The 20,375-nt window shown below is 42.3% G+C and overlaps 1 protein-coding gene across 1 annotated transcript in view; it reads right to left on the bottom strand.

The window, feature by feature from the left end:
- Nucleotides 1-3,954: 3,954 nt before the first annotated feature.
- The window catches only part of si:dkey-97m3.1 (fatty acyl-CoA reductase 1), a 24,988-nt gene continuing 8,567 nt past the window's right edge, over nt 3,955-20,375 (bottom strand). Inside the window, exons 3-12 of the mRNA XM_060890156.1 lie at nt 16,784-16,959; nt 15,592-15,771; nt 12,830-13,007; nt 12,281-12,325; nt 11,785-11,903; nt 10,811-10,878; nt 10,434-10,605; nt 9,416-9,545; nt 9,206-9,333; nt 3,955-8,478 (exon numbers count right to left, since the gene is read on the bottom strand). Of these exons, the coding sequence (XP_060746139.1) occupies nt 8,316-8,478; nt 9,206-9,333; nt 9,416-9,545; nt 10,434-10,605; nt 10,811-10,878; nt 11,785-11,903; nt 12,281-12,325; nt 12,830-13,007; nt 15,592-15,771; nt 16,784-16,959 (1,359 nt within the window). The 3' untranslated portion in view covers nt 3,955-8,315. The remainder of the gene's footprint in view (nt 8,479-9,205; nt 9,334-9,415; nt 9,546-10,433; nt 10,606-10,810; nt 10,879-11,784; nt 11,904-12,280; nt 12,326-12,829; nt 13,008-15,591; nt 15,772-16,783; nt 16,960-20,375) is intronic.

Below are 20,375 nucleotides of genomic sequence, written 5' to 3'. Positions count from 1 at the left end.
ATCTCAGTTTAATGTTCAAATCAGTTGAGGCTAGCTGTGTGGTAATCTTATTGCAAAAATAAGATTTTGTAAATGACCCCTGTTTTTACTATAAGATTACTACACTGCTATACATGACTGATATACAACATTTTTTTGGTCATTGAAAATAATTTTGCTTCATAGTCAAACATCTTTAGCGCAGAGCAGCTCATATCTCCCTCTCCTCTTCCTTGTTCTTGTCATGTATAATGATATATATTGTGTTTATGATGTTCTCACCTGAGGCTATTTGTTTGTAGAAGTTGTTAAGGACCAAAAAAACAACACAATAAATAATCAAGTTGTGAATTAATGAAAGTTGTTTTGTCATTTCCACATCATTGTATTTATAATCAGTTATACATCAAACTCAGAATTTAGAATGATGATATGCTGCTAGAAGGTTCAGTAATATGAACCCTATATCACTAAAGATCAGAAGAGTTTACTGGACACTGAAGATCCCAGTGTGAGTGCTAACATCAGAGAAAGATAATTGATAATTGACACTTTTAGAATCCACTATGAAACTGGACACAGTGAAAAACTGGGGCCCTGCTTTCATTCTAGTAATATTGAAATGTGTTAAATCTATTAAAACACACAACATGTAACACACGGCATATAATATACAATAAACATAATTAAACAGGAAATAAAATGGTGAAAGACAGAGAGAGAAACTCTTACCTGCTTGTGTTTGAGTCTCAAAGTGAATGTCCTCACTTTTACACAACCTGCTAATCTCTCTCTGTCTGTCTCTCTCTCTCTCTCTGTACCTCTCTCTCTCTCTCTCTCTCTCTCTCTGTCTCTCTCTCTTTCTCTCTCTGTCTGTCTCTCTCTCTCTCTCTCTCTCTCTGTACCACTCTCTCTCTCTCTCTCTGTCTCTCTCTCTCTCTCTCTCTGTCTCTCTCTCTCTCTCTCTCTGTCTGTCTCTCTTTCTCTCTCTCTCTCTCTCTCTGTCTCTCTCTCTCTCTCTCTGTCTGTCTCTCTCTGTCTCTCTCTCTCTCTCTCACACACACACACACACACACACACAGCATGACAGCTTCCTCTGTATTGAAAAGTTTTTTTTTCTATTCTACTGTTAATAAACATTAGGATTCTAAACATTAGGATAATTTCTTTATAATAATGAATAAAATATAAACTGTTATTTACTATCACCAGGTGATGACCAATGCCTGAGTGTACAGACAGAAACAGAGGATTATTATACTGAAATTTAATTCAGTGTTGAATTTACATGGTGTAAATGTTTAAATAAAAGAATAAACAGCAGAAGACGACAAAAAGGAATTTCATATAACCCAGTGGTCTTCACTATTTTTTTCATGTGAGCCACACTGATAGGACAAAGTCAATAGGAGAGCCATTTTCACCGCAAAGTATGCCAAGTTATTCATTCATTCATCTTCTACCGCTTATCCGAACTACCTCAGGTCACGGGGAGCCTGTGCCTATCTCAGGCGTCATCGGGCATCAAGGCAGGATACACCCTGGACGGAGTCCAACCCATCACAGGGCACACACACACACTCTCATTCACTCACGCAATCACACACTACGGACAATTTTCCAGAGATACCAATCAACCTACCATGCATGTCTTTGGACCGGGGGAGGAAACCGGAGTACCCGGAGGAAACCCCCGAGGCACGGAGAGAACATGCAAACTCCACACACACAAGGCGGAGGTGGGAATCGAACCCCCAACCCTGGAGGTGTGAGGCGAACGTGCTAACCACTAAGACACCGTGCCCCCCCTATGCCAAGTTATTCAGTCTTAAATAGCTTATCTGCTTAAATACAATGTACAATATTACAATACAATAATTACTTAAAAATCATTCTTTATTATGCACCTGCCAAATTGGTAACTGAGACAAGATGATTTCTCTTAATGATAATAAACACAAAGGGTTCGATCCGTGAAGGACAAATAAAAATTCATCTGTCCACTTTTCTTGAAATTCTCTATGCTCATCTTGTATGACTCGCACCTTTCTTTTTTTAGCAGGCGCGGACTCTCCACAACCTCCGTCTCCGTCTTCCTCTCGAGTTGCGGATGACGCATGCTCCTCATCAGTTACCTCTTTTGTCACTGTCACATTGCTTTGTTGCTGTTCATTTTGATTGTTTGATAAGAAATCGATCCATTTTTCAGTCTGTGTGTACAGTAAACACAAGTTGTTAACTAGCATGAAACACACACATGTAGTCGCGCCGTCTCCTCCTGCGCTCCCGTTGTGGACAATGTGACTGTAAGGCAGCGCTGATTATTCATTCATTCATTCATTCATTCATTCATCTTCTACCGCTTATCCGAACTACTATGGTCACGGGGAGCCTGTGTCTATCCTCAGGCATCATCGGGCATCAAGGCAGGATACACCCTGGACGGAGTAGCGCTGATTATTATTATTATTATTATTATTTTTAATACAATTTGAATTACGTTTGGATTTTACTAGATGTATATAGCCTAAAACAATTGGCACAAATAACACTGTTGGATTTAATCCTCATGATAATGTGGATATAACGTATGAAATGGAGTGAAAATTAAATGTCATTAATTCTTATAATCGTTCTTCTCACATGTATTTTCTACAATCTAAGTTCAGTTCACGACCTCACCATCTGTGTCGCCAATTCCCTTTGTCTCCAGAATGTGCGTACGCCATTCTTGTCCCAATGTCCCATCTTTGCGTGGGAACTGGCGTACGCACGTTTCCAGCCCCGTTTTGTGCGTACGCACGCTTTATAAATGAGACCCCAGGTCTAAATGCCCTCCGAAACGTTTTGGAGACGGATATAAATCCGATGGTACAAACCCCTTCAAGAGGTGGTCTGGGACGCGTTTCAGATGAAACTGGACAGGTGTAAATGAATGTGGTTGTTCAAGCCACATACATCAGCGCTAAACTCCTCCCAAAAGGAAGTACGTCACTCGCAGGTGATCTTTCACCCAGGTGTCTCGTTGGGTCTTAAAATGCACTGCTGCCACCAGCGAAAGTGCAGTTTTTTGTAAATGTACAGTAAACGCTGTTTCTGTAACATAAACGTCGTAACCAGTTTTTTCGTCTTCTTTTTGATCGCGTTCTGAAAACCGCACACACCAAAGTGTGTTCCATTTCAATTACCCCAGAAATGAAGTGAAATATATTAGCATTTTGGGCGGGAGTAGAAAGATCGGATCGATATCCGATTCGCCGAGACGCATTTATGTGGTCTAATGTAAATGGAACAGTTTTAACAAATCAGATAGATATCGGATCAGAGACAACACATGAAGTGACCGGGTGTAAAAAGACCCTAAAACTCATGCTCAGCTCTCATCACTTTACTCGTCACTGTGACACTGATGACACACTGCTGCATTCTCAGAACATATCTTCATCATCCAGAACACTGATCATCATACAGTCTGTAAACTCACACAGATCATCACGTCCTTCACTTCTCAACACTTTAAAGGTCTCTACCATTAAAATCTTTCTATTCAGACAGGGTTTGTTTTGTGGATGTGTGGATCGTCAGTCGGAAGCCGACATGTCAGCTTTATTTATTCATTTAGGGACCGCACACATTTGTAGTGTTTCTTTAATTCTTTCAGACTGTCATGTTTGCCTCAACCTAAATCAATAGTGATAAATTAAAACAAAAATAAACTGAAAACTTAAGTACAAATTTCTCTAAACGTGCTTTGTGAATTTAAAGAAATTGAAAAAAAAAAAACAGAATTGAAGGTTTTTCCTTATCAAATATAAATAAATGAAGCAGTAAATAACTCCACGTAATCTTTATCTTCAAGTTTAGTGCAGACTTTTAAATGATCCAAATCTTTATATTCAAATAAAATAGTTTTTCATCAAAATAAATAGATATATAAATAAAAATTAAAAATGGAGAATAAATAATAATCTCAGATTTCTGATTGCACACTTTTATTTTAAGACATCAAGGTGTTTGTGGTGTCGAAAAATGAAGTGTTAGGATGTATTATTTATAGAAAAGTGTGATAAACATGAAAAAGAATAAAGCAGAATAAATACAATTTCTCACTTCATTGGATTTGTATTAAACTTGTCATTAAAACATGTGACATGACAGAGGAAGACAAGCTCTGTACTGTAATATGGCATCTGTGTAAATAACGTCTTTCAGTTATGAACAGTACATGAAACACTCGTGAACAGTAAACACACACTTTGTTCTTATTAAAAATGTAAAAATGCATTGTGTTTGGCATCATATCATCAGAGGGCAGTCTGTGCATCAGTAAACATTACAATCAGCTCAAACAATACTTCAGCTTTCTGTCCTTACTGCATTAAGATAGAAAGGGATGACGGCTGAGAACTGACAGGCTAACACACCGTGGGTGTAACACACAGGCTAACACACCGTGGGTGTAACACACAGGCTAACACACCGTGGGTGTAACACACAGGCTAACACACCGTGGGTGTAACACACAGGCTAACACACCGTGGGTGTAACACACAGGCTAACACACCGTGGGTGTAACACACAGGCTAACACACCGCGGGTGTAACACACAGGCTAACACACCGCGGGTGTAACACACAGGCTAACACACCGTGGGTGTAACACACAGGCTAACACACCGCAGTGTAACACACAGGCTAACACACCGTGGGTGTAACACACAGGCTAACACACCACGGGTGTAACACACAGGCTAACACACCACAGTGTAACACACAGGCTAACACACCACAGTGTAACACACAGGCTAACACACCGTGGGTGTTACACACAGGCTAACACACCACAGGTCACTGTATTCCTGGTCAAAATTAAACATTTGTGTTGTTTTTTAATTAATGAAAACTTCAGGTCAGGTCAGTGTTTGCTAGTTTGAGGGATACAATCATGAGAATTCTTTATTAAACAATGTAAAAGATAAACTAGCAACTAGTTATCACTTTTATTTAGCAAGCTGATCATATTTCTGTAAAATGTGTACTTGGCTAACTTTATTTTGGGAAAATTAGCCTTAAGCTAAGGGCTAGGGACAGTTATATTTTTACAGTACCTCTTTAAAATGGTAGTTAAGCTAGCAAGATGCAAGATTAGTAACTTATAATAATGAAACTAGAAAGCACTGGAAAAATAATCTCAAAGTTAAAATGTGAATTTAGCCAACATGCCAAATACAACTGCTCAGTGCAAATTAGCTACACAAGCCAAAGGTATATGTGGTTGTGTTTCTGGTAAGTCATAAAGAAAAACTGCAGATATGATGGAATGCTACACTGCTATTACAGAATGAAACATGCCCCCTTTAGCATTTAGTGCTAATACCACAGAAGTGCGTATGAACATGCCAGTATTTATTGAGGATTATTGATTACTGCTATAAAACCTGCTTTAACACATTACAAACTGCACTAAATCAGAAATAAAGAACAGTTTTCATTCATCAGTTATCAAAAATGTAAAAAAGTTTACTTTCATAAGACGCCTCATTAAATCATGATCAAGGTCAGATTCAGAGTCATGAAGAGACCACAATCATCATCATTATGGCTGAGTGGGTGAGTGGGAGAGTGGGTGTGTGGGAGAGTGGGTGTGTGGGAGAGTGGGTGTGTGGGAGAGTGGGAGAGTGGGTGTGTGGGAGAGTGGGAGAGTGGGTGTGTGGGAGAGTGGGTGTGTGGGTGAGTGGGAGAGTGGGTGTGTGGGAGAGTGGGAGAGTGGGTGTGTGGGAGAGTGGGTGTGTGGGAGAGTGGGTGTGTGGGAGAGTGGGAGAGTGGGTGTGTGGGAGAGTGGGTGTGTGGGAGAGTAGCTGAGTGGGAGAGTGGGTGTGTTGGTGAGTGAGAGAGTGGGTGTGTGGGAGAGTGGGAGAGTGGGTGTGTGGGAGAGTGGGTGTGTGGGAGAGTGGGTGTGTGGGAGAGTGGGTGTGTGGGAGAGTGGGAGAGTGGGTGTGTGGGAGAGTGGGTGTGTGGGAGAGTGGGAGAGTGGGTGTGTGGGAGAGTGGGAGAGTGGGTGTGTGGGAGAGTGGGTGTGTGGGAGAGTAGCTGAGTGGGAGAGTGGGTGTGTGGGTGAGTGGGAGAGTGGGTGTGTGGGAGAGTGGGAGAGTGGGTGTGTGGGAGAGTGGGTGTGTGGGTGTGTGGGAGAGTGGGTGTGTGGGAGAGTGGGTGTGTGGGTGTGTGGGAGAGTGGGTGTGTGGGCGAGTGGGTGTGTGGGAGAGTGGGTGTGTGGGTGTGTGGGAGAGTGGGTGTGTGGGAGAGTGGGTGGGTGGGAGAGTGGGTGTGTGGGAGAGTGGGTGAGTGGGTGTATAGGAGAGTGGGTGTGTGGGTGAGTGGGTGTGTGGGAGAGTGGGTGTGTGGGAGAGTGGGTGTGTGGGAGAGTGGGTGTGTGGGTGTGTGGGAGAGTGGGTGTGTGGGAGAGTGGGTGTGTGGGTGTGTGGGAGAGTGGGTGTGTGGGCGAGTGGGTGTGTGGGAGAGTGGGTGTGTGGGAGAGTGGGTGTGTGGGTGTGTGGGAGAGTGGGTGTGTGGGTGAGTGGGTGTGTGGGAGAGTGGGTGAGTGGGAGAGTGGCTGAGTGGGAGAGTGGGTGTGTGAGAGAGTGGGTGTGTGGGTGAGTGGCTGAGTGGGTGTGTGGGAGAGTGGGTGTGTGGGAGAGTGGGTGTGTGGGAGAGTGGGTGTGTGGGTGTGTGGCTGAGTGGGTGTGTGGGAGAGTGGGTGTGGACTGAATGTTCATTAGTGTTAGATAACTCATGAGATAAAAATACATCTCTGTAGTGAACACAGACTTTTAGACCTGACTACACGTGCGCACACGTGCGCACACGTGCACACACGTGCACACACACCAGAGCGTTCTTAACTGATTTTGATAAGTCAATCTTCTTTCAACACTGTCAAAATTCAAATCTTTAAAAAAACAAAATAAACAAAACTGCATTTGAGGGCAATTAATAATAACAATAAATCATAATAATAATAATTCTATCATTAATTAAACAGAAATCAATGACATTTATACAGACAAGGTAAAATAACAGTGGCTATATATATATATATATATATTTATTTATATATATGTTTCTTCTTTCTTTGTTTAAAGAACACGTTATAAAAGGAGAAAAAGCTCTAAAAACGGTAGTAGGTGCTGATGGTGAGATCCCACCCCAGTGACTCCACCCGGGACAGCTGGGGCAGATAGCCTGGGGAAACTGTTAGCAGACTGGTTGCTGATTTAAAGTAAGACAGGAAGAGTCTGAATTACAGGAGGTTAATTAGCAGGGGCTGGACCTCGACATGAGCAGTAGATTGCTGTGTTTTTTTGGTAAGAATACTCCAGTTTCTAGGTGGTGTAAGGATCTCCAGTGGTGTAAGGATCTCCAGTGGTGTAAGGATCTCCAGTGGTGTAAGGATCTCCAGTGGTGTAAGGATCAGATGACAAAGGGTCAATAAATGCAGAGGGCCAAAGTTTAGGTGTGGTACTGAAGAAAAATGAGGGATAAGCTGGGAATAATGCTGACAAACGGGACGAGTGGAAACAGGTATTTTTAAATACAACCAAGGCACACTGACACCGACAGGGGGGCAGAATGTGGTATGCTAACACAGGCAGGGACTAAAGTGGAATAGACAGAGGGCAGACTGAGTTCTACCTGAGTAGACTGGGGCAGATAAGGTTAATATTTTTGAGGATTTTGCCCGAAACTTAGACTTTTAAATTTGGTACAAAGTGGGATTTTTATAAAGATTGTGTACAGACAGAGTTACGGTTAATCAAAATTTGGGCAAACTTTAATGCACTTGGTTAGACTTGGGGCAGACACAGGGATACACATAAGAACACTCATTGCAGGACAGATTAAACACAACATTTTAGTAGACTGCAGGCAGAAAACGGTCTAGTGCAGATGCCTGGGAGCAGAACAGGGTACACTACAGTGGACTGGGTGCAGACAGTTCTAAGTATCAGGGTACACACCAGTGGGCTTTGATTAGACCGGGGTACATTCAAGTGGAGTCCAGGGTCCAGGGTGCATGCCAGTGGACTAGTTGCAATGCAGGCTACTCCTGAGTGAAAAAGGGGCAGGCCAGGGTACAGTCAAGGGGACTGGGGCAGACCATGGAACGCTCAATGGATTACGGCCTTACTGGATAATGCTCCAGTAAATTAGTTTGCAAAAAGTTTATGCACATGATCACAGACACAGTATGACCTTTAGTGGAGTACATTTAGACAGTCTGGAGATTGTGGGAAAGAACAGGGATCGCTGGAAGAGACTGGGCCAGTAGAATGATTTTTTCTAGTTGGTGAGGGTGCTCGAGGCTCTGAAGTAGGAAAGGAACTTGAAACACAAACTGACAACAAAGTACCAGATGTTTCTGGCCATCTGAGAACGAGCGATAAACACACGCCAAATAAAGACCAGCAGGACGGTGTTAAATGTGTAACGGATGTTCCTCAGTCTGAAAGAAAAACAAGAGAAAAACAGTGAAAAATTTCGTATTCTTCTACTTCTAACTTCTACTCTGACTTCTAAAAAACTTCTACTTTCGTATTTTCCCGTTAGGGGTCACACAGTGAATCATCAGTTTACACCTAACACTATCCTCATCATCCTCAACACTACCAGTTACCTTCATCTCCTCATTTAACACATCCATACATGTCCTCTTTGTCCCTCCTCTTGACCTCTGACCTGCAGCTCCATCTCCAACATCCTTCTACCAATATAACCATCTCCCTCCTCTGTACATGTCCAAACCATCTCAATCTAGTCTCTCTGTCCTTGTCCCCAAACCAGCCAACCTGAGCTGTCCCTCTGATGTGCTCCTTCCTAATCCTGTCTATCCCCGTCACTCCTAAAGAGAACCTCGACATCCTCATCTCTGCTACCTCCATCTCTGCCTCATGTCTTTTCCTCACTGCTACAGTCTCTAACCAACACAGCAGAGCTGCTCTCACTACTGTCTTCTACACCTTTCCTTTCATTCTTCTTCTTTCCAGAGCAGACCTCCACCTTTCCAGGTGTTCCTCCACCTGCTGTCTACTCTCATTACAGATCTCAATGTCATCCACAAACATCACTGTCCACGGAGACCACTTAATGTAGGATGCAGAAAGTTTATTATTTAAATATAATAAAAATAAAGCTACTTTAGACCGAATGTATAGTGTTTATGTGTTTTGTACTTGCGCAGATGTTGTCTGGCTGCTGGAATATCGGCCATGTCCTCATTCAGTACGTACTTCTTGGTGCCGATACAGTAATTCTCAATGTATTCGGGCCAATTTAACTGACGCACATCAAAGTTAAACATCTGAGAAAGAGACAAAAATAGTTTCTAATCTCTTTGATACAAAAGATTACATCAGAAAATAAAAAACTGGAACAGTGTGTACCTTGCGGTCCTCAGTGCTCAACTGGTTCATCAGCATGTTCATGTTGTCAGAATTCCACTCCCAGTCCTGACTACTGAAATACTCCAACAGTCCGATGGCTTTATGTAGCCTGTTAAAGATCCGCATCATTCTGTACACATGGACATTGGTGTTTAAAGCTTAAATACTTTAATAAAACCTTTAATACAACTAAGTGGAATTCTCGCAGAGCAGAGATCAGATCTATACTATCACCAGAACCAAGACAAGTACTAAAGCTAGAGTCAGAACCTTAATGAAACAGAACCAAACAGGAACTAAAGCCACAACACAACTAACATCAGGCTTTTAGCTAATAAAACTAAAGCAAGAAGTAAAACAAGGCATGAAGCCTGAAACAGAACAAGATTTTCAGGTGTAAATGTGTATGTTCAGGTGTAGTCGCTGCCTCAGACATCATGCAAACAAACTGTCTGCTGAACATCTTTTGGCACACAAAAGTCAAAACATCTTTTGGCACACAAAAGTCAAAACTATTCAGGAGTTTTGAAGCGATCTGTTTTTTTAACGGCCTGCCTGCACACAAAGCGGTAATGACACTCGACTTCCCTCATGGAAGAAGGAAGCCATTGTGTTTACAACTGATCTTCAACTTATGATTTTATAAATTATGTGCAGTTTCCAGTACAGACTCGTTAATTTGCAAGACTTTCTTAAATTAACGATCTGTGGTTACACAGTGGTCGGTTTTTGTAACGACATCGAATTTACAAAACTGTGGCTTGTTGCACAAGTTAGTCAGATGACCTCTTGTGCAGTCCTTGGACAACAGAAGTTACTTTGGGGTCCAGACCTGCAGTCAGTGTGGTTACATGAGACTAGTTCAGGTGTGATTGTGTATTCATAGGATTATCAGTGTGTGTTCATACATGCATTCATGTGTAATCAGTTTTGTGTTCAACCGTATTCAGGTGCTTCCTCAAAATATATGATCATGTGCATAACTGAACTCCAGGGGGCGATGTTCACAAGTTCTTACTGAGGTTTTTGTCCAGACAGTCTCAGGAACAAGTCGTAGAGGAGCGCAGGGAACTTGTGGCTAACCAGGATCCAGTACTGATTAATCAGGTAGTTTGAGGTAATGTTAGCGTTGGGCCGACGAAACGCCTGCTCAAGAGGATTCCGCTTAAACGTTGACATCACATGATGCTCTGATGGCAACAGCAATACAACATCAGTTTAATCAGGTTATTTTTAGCACACCTACGGTAGCTAATTAACACTTCCTAGAACACGCCATGGAATAAAATTAGTTAAATGCTGAATGCAACAGTTTCTGCTGATCTATAAACATGCATATTAAACAAAGGGTTCATTTAGATTTACAGCTGTACGATGTCCGTGTCGTGTACGTACCGATCTCTCCCCAGTGGAAAGGGTTAATGCCTCCTGTTGTACAGTTATAAACCAGAGCAGACTTCGGTCTAAAAACATACACATAAAATAGAAATATCCTTATTTAAATAATTGGATGAAACTCATCACGAGTTACTAATAAGTTTCCTAACTCAGTTTGTGAATCTAATTTTGGGAAATGTTTGGCCCAAACACAAGGTTTATCTGATTTTGAGCACATCATCATAACTGAACTCTGTATTAATGCACCAGGTTATAAATGTGTAAAAGTTAATCTTATTGATCTGTCCATAGAATAAAATTACAATTAACAACACAAAGATTTTAAAAATAAATAAAAACATGAATTTCATTTCCCAAATTTGTGCAGTCATCAAAACAAAGTGGAGGTAGAGATTTTACTGAGACCTGGCAACCCTGCAGAAACACTGGACTTTTATTACAGCTTAATTATGGACTTTTTTAACACTAAATCAATTTATGATAAATTGATTTAATTCACATAATGATGACACTTATTTTAGCTGCAGGAAAATGGTATAGTTTATAAATGTATTGTGATTGAACCCTTACCCAAGAGCGACACCTGTAACACACACGTGTCATTTTAACAAAATAATTTCAACAGTCTGTTTTGTAATTTGTAAGTTTACAGCAGCAGATTTGCAAACATGTATGAGTTCATTAGTTGTGATGCAATGTATTTCCCAGTATGGTGGAATCTGCAGACGTTTGGTAAGCATGCTGGGTGTGTTTTCTTGCACAAGTTTCAATCTTCCCATTTCTAAATATAAAAGTTGTGTAATTAGACTGTTGGCCATTTAAACACAAACAAAAGCGACATGCTGATGGACTATTAACCATAATATTAAGTGTTAATGTGTATTACCATAATGCTTAATGTGTGTGGTGTGTGTGTGTGTGTGGTGTGTGTGTGTGTGTGTGTGTGTGTGTGTGTGTGTGTGTGTGTATACCTGTGCACTGCAGTGTACCATCCTGCAGCAAGTGTGAGGTTGATCACCACATCGACTGGAATCAGATCTGCTACTGCATCATTACTGGCTCTCATTGTCCTCAAGATTCCCTTTCCTGCCTGTACATGGACACACACACACACACACACACACACACACACACACACACACACACACACACACACACTAGTATTTTCAGTATTCAACCATTCAGTTTGTACATACATGTATTTAGCCATTTGGCCCTTCATCTAGCTGACTCCAGACCTGTCTCTCTGACTATATGTACACACAGTATGTCTGTCTGACAAATGTATATACACTCACTGTCCACTTTATTAGGAACACTTATACATTAATGCAGACAATCCTTTGGTAGCACTACAATAAATCTTGCACACACAGGTAAAGAGCTTAAATTAGCTTTACATTGTGTGTGTGTGTGTGTGTGTGTGTATTGGGTCATATAAATGATCGACATCACAGATGTAATTACCGCAATAAAGACACCACTTGGACCATTGAAGTTGTCAATCCAGCCCTAAAGAGAGAGAAAGAGAGAGACATACAGACAAAAGTCAGACTTACATATTGAATTTCTATGAGTGAGTCGTGTGAGGAGTCAGTCGTGTGAGGAGTGAGCCATGTGCAGAGTCAGTCGTGTGAGGAGTCAGTCGTGTGAGGAGTGAGCCATGTGCAGAGTCAGTCGTGTGAGGAGTCAGTCGTGTGAGGAGTGAGCCATGTGCAGAGTCAGTCGTGTGAGGAGTCAGTCGTGTGAGGAGTGAGCCATGTGCAGAGTCAGTCGTGTGAGGAGTCAGTCATGTGAGGAGTGAGCCATGTGCAGAGTCAGTCGTGTGAGGAGTCAGTCATGTGAGGAGTGAGCCATGTGCAGAGTCAGTCGTGTGAGGAGTCAGTCGTGTGAGGAGTGAGCCATGTGCAGAGTCAGTCGTGTGAGGAGTGAGCCGTGTGAGGAGTGAGCTGTGTGAGGAGTGAGCTGTGTGAGGAGTGAGCTGTGTGAGGAGTGAGCTGTGCAAATAGATCTCACAGGGAAAGGTTCCTGCCAGCTGGCCCCAACGATGGAAGGCCTGATGATCCCTACATTCAGGTTTCCACTCTCCTGCTGCACCACACACTCCGCCAGGGCCTTGGTGTAAGTGTACGTGTTCGGCCAATCACCGATCAGCTTTGGTGTGATGTCACGGACAATTGCATCATCCATCCACCTTAGTAACACATACAATCTTATTTACACCACATGGAAGATGCTGAAAATATAACACATAAATTCCTACATTTCAGATCCGAGTAAGTAAAGGTCACATTATTTTATATAATCTGTACTAATAAATAATGTCTATAACGTCTTAAAATGTAGCAATATAAATATCAGAAATCAGTGTACGCTTATTCACTATGTGTTCAGTCCTGTGTTCAGTTCTGTGTTCAGATCTAACTAATCACATTGTTTATTTACAGTTTTAAAGCTATGTCAGTGTGGCTAGAAAAAAACATTACCGATTAAATAAATAAGATATTAATAAGTTATATTAATACTCTCTAAAAATTCTAAAAAAAATTATTTAATATAAAACGTTTTAAAGTTAGTCATTAGGTTTGTTTCTGTATAAAATCTTTGTCTAACAGTATTAAAATGAGTCCAAGATGTGTTTAATAAATAAAACTGTTTAACGTTGCAGCAGAAAGAAGGTTCTTCATTTATCAATATAAAGTCCTGAATGACCTACATGACACTACAGTATACATGACAGGATCATGTCCAGGTCTGAGGATAACAAAGAGCTCTACTTATAATGGGCTTTATTTCAGAAAGCATGTTGTTTTTGAACTCATCCCATTCCATTCACCACTTGTTAGATATACAGGAGTTCACTAGGGGTTTGATATCTGAGGGTGGAATCTGGCACTATTTAATTTGAGGAGAGAGAAAGCTTTCTTTGCGATGATGTGTGTATGGCCTGGGATCCAACATGTAGACCAAAAAGTTTCTCCAAAGTAAAATATCAACTCTAGATTAAATGTTTGTAATTATGGGGCGGTCAGTGGTCTAGGCTTGAAGACAAGCTCTTGAGTCAGAAAATTGTAAAAACGTATGTCCTTGTCCATTTTCTATCTTTTCCAGGTCCAAAATTAACACACAAGCTTCAGCTGTGGAACATTCTGTATCTACATGTATCTGCATCTACATATGTATCTACATTCTCCTGGAATGTAGATACATAATGCTGATCTCCAGTGACTGCCTTTGTGTGTCTGTCTTTTTGTGTTTGGTCAATGTAGAAATAACGCTGTTTTTTCAAGGAGGAAGAAAAGATTGAACTTGGTTAAATTGTCCAAAGTGATGTCCAGGTTTTCTAGAGGAGTCTTTAACTAAATACCAAAAGGTTTTTTTTCATATAAGTGAAGATGTTCAGGGTGAGAAACTGTCTGGACTGAATGAACTGTTACGTTTAACTGCGTATTTTAGAACAAGTTTCTGACGTCTGTTCTGGAGTGAAGCTTCTCAGACTTGTGTGTAAAGGCTCTGAACAGAAGCAGTTCTAAATGCAGTACAGTGTCCATCATATACAACTGGCTAACATACATTCTAGAGTCATACTAAATGCTTGCATACTCCAGTTGGGATCTGACTGTTACTCCGTGAAGACGAAAGAGCACAGTGAACTTTCCCAGAACTTTTATTCAATTTCTTAAAACATTTTATCCTCAAGCTTTTCATGTGTGGAATAAAAGTATGTTTTTGAAAACAAACATAATTTTATTCCCCACATAAAAGTCCAAGAATTTCAGTTTGATAGGTTCTCCATCCAAGAATAGGTCTGGGTCAGAATTTTGGGACCACAGAAAACTTGAATCCATTCATAACTGACCACTTATTTGTCTTATTTATACATAATTACACTTGTCTTTGGATTACGTTCGAGTATTATAAGTACAGATCAACATATAGACTGTAAAATGTGTTGGGATTTATAACATTTGCTATACTGATTTGATGTTAAAGAGAGAACGGTTTGTTAAAGGACTCACAGCACTTTTATAGAGTCCTTACAACCAGAACACAGAAACGTCTGTTGGATAAGAAAATGTAAATATAATTTTCAAGGTTCTACAGATGAAGGATAGCGTATCTAAAGTGGTATAATAAGCCTGTTCTGGCTCAGAGTAGACGGCTACAACATGCCTCTGTGTAGCTCACGTTTTAAGACATTTTATATTTTGGATTTCTTTTCCTTTGATCCAAACAGGTCGGTGTTTTGCTGAAGTTCCTGTACAGTAAATACATTTTGATGGTTTTGAACAAGTTGCCTGAGGTCCTTTTTCTCCCCAATTACAGCAGATATTTTTATTTTACATCCAGAAGAACCTTGAACAGGCATCAGGCAGTAAAAACATTTCCGTCGGCTTCAGGATAAGAAATATGGCTGATTTAGTTGATAAAGACGATCCAGCACATGTCCTGACTAGCCACTTGATTGGAACAGGCATCTGAACTGAAGCACCATGTTGGACCTGTGGAAGACGTAGCTATCTGTATTCCTCAAGTACCAGGACCTCTTCATACACAGACACGGGTCACGGCTTACGGCAAAGACGTTGCCCTATTTATCGTGACTTGAATTGTTTATTTGCAAAATCAGTTTACAGTGTTTTATAATTTAAACCGCTGTACTGTCTCCCTGCAGCACCAGCACAAACCAACCACAGGGGTCAGCACACACAACGTTAAGTAACATAATGCCATGCAGGGCGCTGTGTGTGTGTGTGTGTGTGTGTGTGTGCACTCACTCCAGTGAATGGATGAGCTTGCTGGGCTCCACAGGTGGGGGGTAGATGACCTCATCAATATGACGGCGGTTGCAGTTGGCATATGCAGTGGAGATGTGAATGAAGGCATGCAGCTGCTGCATCTGCTGAGCTAGAGATAAGAGCTGATGTGTCGCAATCACATTCAGCTGCAGAGCATGTCTGATGAACACACACACACATACATACACACCACACACACACACACCACACACACGCACACGCACACATGCACGCACACACGCACGCACACACACACACGCACGCACACACACACACGCGCGCGCGCACACACACATACACGCACACACACACACACGCACGCACACGCACGCACGCACACACACATACACGCACACGCATACACGCACACACGCACACATACACGCACACACACACGCACACACGCACACGCATACACGCACACGCATACACGCACACACGCACACACACACACATACACGCACACACACACGCACACACGCACACGCATACACGCACACGCATACATGCACACACACACACACACACACACACACACACACCATAATTGTCAGACCTATGGCAGGGGTCTTGACTTATTTGAGCACAAGATCACTCTGTAAGTCAGTCAGTAAGAGTGAACAGAGCCGACACTCTGACTCACATTAGATTCTGACAAAAGAAACAAAATTCCTACAAAGCCATTTATTTGACTAACAATAAAGCAGTGACAGTGATACAGTTTATAAATCAGTAGTTAACAATAGTAAGAGTTTCATGTTAATATCATTAATAAAACAGACACAGTTACAGCAGAACAGTCATTTTATGTCCTTTGTATTTAAGGCTTGTGATTAATGCTGTGATAATTATTGCTTCTTGTAAAGAATCAGTCAGGGAAAGGGCTTTGGTCTGTCTTATTTTTGTAATTATTATTATAAAATCTGATGTGATCAACATTCCAAATATGGTTGTGATCCTTTTTTTTCAGGTCCATGGTCTGGGATACTTTTCCCTTTTCTACATTATATGATTATTAATCTATAGAATGTGATTCCGTGTCATTTAGTCTAAGGTGGACTTTTTAATACAATTCAGAATTTATTTAAAGAACTTAAACTAAATCTTCAGTTTAGGAAATTGCAAACACTGCAAAGACGAACTGTAAAGGATCTACATTAACATGTCTTACTTGAGCGGCTCATCGAAGCGTATTGTGGCTGCGCAGTGGAAGATGATGTGAACATGCTGTGTGAGTGTCTGTACATCTTCATCACTCAGAGCGAGTCCAGGCTGAGTTAGCTCACTGCTAACTGGGATGATCTTCCTATGGAAGTCTGGAGTCTCGTCCCGGAGCCTGTCAAACAACTGCACACACACACACACACACACACACACACACACACACACAAGTCAGCAAGTTCAGATATAATAAAGAGATGCTTTGTTTTTGTAAAGGAACAGAGTGCATTCTAGGAGCACAAGAGCACCCGGGTGCCAGCCTACACCCAGCCCTGCAGCACAAATACACCAACTGTGTAAGAAAGAGAACCATTGTTTACAAAAACTGATGACTTGTCATGGGCTTAAAAAAACCCAAAACCTGCAGTGTACATTTAGGTAGTTAATTATCAATAGGAACAACAAAGGTCCTAAAAAAGGAGTCAAACAACTGTGATAATTAATGACTTCATACGACCACAATCTGTAAATAAGGAACAATTCTTTTGCATTATCAGTCATATTTTCCAAATAAATGGCAATGTTTAACCATTATGAATACTTTTGGGCACCACTGTATAACAGGTATAGACAGAATATCACCAGCAGTGAAATTAACAGCTGACCAAATTCTGTTTTCACTGTCATTTAAAAAAAGAAGAAATTTAGTTTTAAAAATAAATACATTAAAAAAGTAATAAATCCACTATGGACTCTAGAGCTGAACTAATCCAGGCACAAAGCTGTCTAACAGGGCACTGAGAACATCATGCCAAAGATCACACCCAGGATCCAGGCAGGGCATCAAATATTCCCTGAAACAGACCAAGGACTCAACATATAAATGATTCCTGAAAGGGGCACAAATTTTAGGACATCAGAGGAAAGATTTCAGGACGTCACATGCAGGCTCACTATGGACTGCAGGCTAAACAAGGTTCTGGGACGTCACACTAAAAATTCTTGGAAACTGCACTTAAGAAGGATTCTGTGTAGGTCACTCAGTCTTCCAGGATGGCCATCTATAGTTCATGAAATCCACCAAGAACTCTATAGTTTAATAGAGGATTCCAGGAAGCCATTCTGTAACTCAGAGTGTAAAACACAAACAGTAATATATGGGTTACATTACAGGTGGATGTGAACCCAGTGACACAGATGGGACAGAGAGAGCTGTAATCATGATGAACATGATACACTGGGACAGATGAGACAGAGACCAACAGACAAAGCTAGAGAAAGACTGACTCATCGTCCTGTCCGAGAAACCAGAGAAAGGAGGGATCAGTTCTCTCACATATCTGTTCTTTCTTTATCCGTTTCAGATGTCCGTTCTTATCAATATCCTGCCTGTCTTTCTATCCTTCAGACTAAATTATTAAGCCCTCTCTGATCAAGTCGTAGGAAAGTCGAGTCAAGATACTTGTATTGTCATTTTGTCAGGGCTAAAGATTAAAAAGAGAAAAATAAGCCTCCTGACAAAGTACATGTGTGATACCGAGTGCAAACAGTGTAAGACAGGAGACAAACAGACAACACAATGCACTACAGGACAGATCCATAAAGATAGTAAACAGTCCAGTCCCTGAGTATTGAGGAGTCAGATGGCTTGAGGGAAGAATCTGCTACACAGTCTGTTATGCATCAGTAACCTTTTCCAAATGGGAGGAAGGTGAAGAGTGTGTGTGGGGTGAAGACTGTGCGAGGGGTGTGTGTGGGGTGGAGTGTGTGAGGGGTGTGTGGGGTGAAGATTGTGTAAGGGGTGTGTGTGGTGTGAAGAGTGTGTGTGGGGTGTGTGTGGTGTGAAGAGTGTGTGTGGGGTGAAGAGTGTGTGTGAGGGGTGTGTGGGGGTGTGTGTGGGGTGAAGAGTGTGTGTGGGGTGAAGAGTGTGTGTGAGGGGTGTGTGGGGGTGTGGGTGGGGTGAAGAGTGTGTGTGAGGGGTGTGTGTGGGGTGAAGAGTGTGTGTGGGGTGTAGAGTGTGTGTGGGGGGGAGAGTGTGTGTGAGGGGTGTATGTGGTGTGTGTGGGGTGAAGAGTGTGTGTGGGGGGGAAGAGTGTGTGTGGGGTGTAGAGTGTGTGTGTGGGGGGAGTGTGTGTGAGGGGTGTATGTGGTGTGTGTGGGGTGAAGAGTGTGTGTGGGGTGTGTGTGGTGTGAAGAGTGTGTGTGGGGTGTGTGTGTGGGGTGAAGAGTGTGTTTGAGGGGTGTGTGTGGGGTGAAGAGTGTGTGTGAGGGGTGTGTGGGGGTATGTGTGGGGTGAAGAGTGTGTGTGTGGGGTGAAGAGTGTGTGTGGGGTGTAGAGTGTGTGTGGGGGGGAGAGTGTGTGTGAGGGGTGTATGTGGTGTGTGTGGGGTGAAGAGTGTGTGTGTGGTGTGTGTGGTGTGAAGAGTGTGTGTGGGGTGTGTGTGTGTGTGGGGTAAAGAGTGTGTGTGAGGGGTGTGTGAGGGGTGTGTGTGGGGTGAAGAGTGTGTGGGGTGTAGAGTGTGGGGGGGAAGAGTGTGTGTGAGGGGTGTATGTGGTGTGTGTGGGGTGAAGAGTGTGTGTGGGGTGTGTGTGGTGTGAAGAGTGTGTGTGGGGTGTGTGTGTGTGGTGAAGAGTGTGTGTGAGGGGTGTGTGTGGGGTGTGTGTGGGGTGAAGAGTGTGTGTGAGGGGTGAAGAGTGTTTGTGAGGGGTGTGTGTGAGGGGTGTGTGTGGGGTGAAGAGTGTGTGTGGGGTGTGTGTGGTGTGAAGAGTGTGTGTGGGGTGTGTGTGTGGTGAAGAGTGTGTGTGAGGGGTGTGTGGGGGTGTGTGTGGGGTGAAGAGTGTGTGTGAGGGGTGAAGAGTGTGTGTGAGGGGTGTGTGTGAGGGGTGTGTGAGGGGTGAAGAGTGTGTGTGGGGTGTAGAGTGTGTGGGGGGGAAGAGTGTGTGTGAGGGGTGTATGTGGTGTGTGTGGGGTGAAGAGTGTGTGTGGGGGGGAAGAGTGTGTGTGAGGGGTGTGTGTGGTGTGTGTGGGGGGAAGAGTGTGTGTGAGGGGTGTGTGTGGGGTGAAGAGACAGATATAGGAAAGAAAAACAGAACAATAGATTATAGTTTGATGGGAACAATGTCTGTATCTCTCTTCCCATTCTAAACATTATTGTGTGTGGGTGGTTTGTATAGACATGCAGCAACTGAAAACACACACACAAACACTCTAAGGTCAGGTCACTATGGCAACACTCATTTAAAAGTTCCACACACTTTTGAAATGTGTGTGTGTGTGCGTGTGTTTATGTGTGCTTGTGCATGTAAGCGTGTGTGTATGTGTGTGGGTATGTGTGGACATGTGTGTGCATGCGTGTGTATGTTTGTGTTTTTGTGTGCGTGCATGTCTGTGTGTGTGCTTGTGTGTGTGCGTTTCGTTATGTGTGTGATACTCTTTGATACTCAACATATCTAGTGTGGTATTTTGTCCATATTGTAGCACACTGTAATACACACTAACTGTATTTGTAAAATCCCACAATGCATCACACCAGATTAACACTGAGACAAACATCAAGTGATGGAGACTACATGGATTTTTACATGGAAGAGCTTTTGGTGAA

The sequence above is a fragment of the Tachysurus vachellii genome, chromosome 16, assembly GCF_030014155.1.
Source record: "Tachysurus vachellii isolate PV-2020 chromosome 16, HZAU_Pvac_v1, whole genome shotgun sequence".
NCBI lineage: Eukaryota > Metazoa > Chordata > Actinopteri > Siluriformes > Bagridae > Tachysurus > Tachysurus vachellii.
Note: the sequence above shows the minus strand (reverse complement) of the source record. Positions and strands in the feature narration are given on the sequence as shown.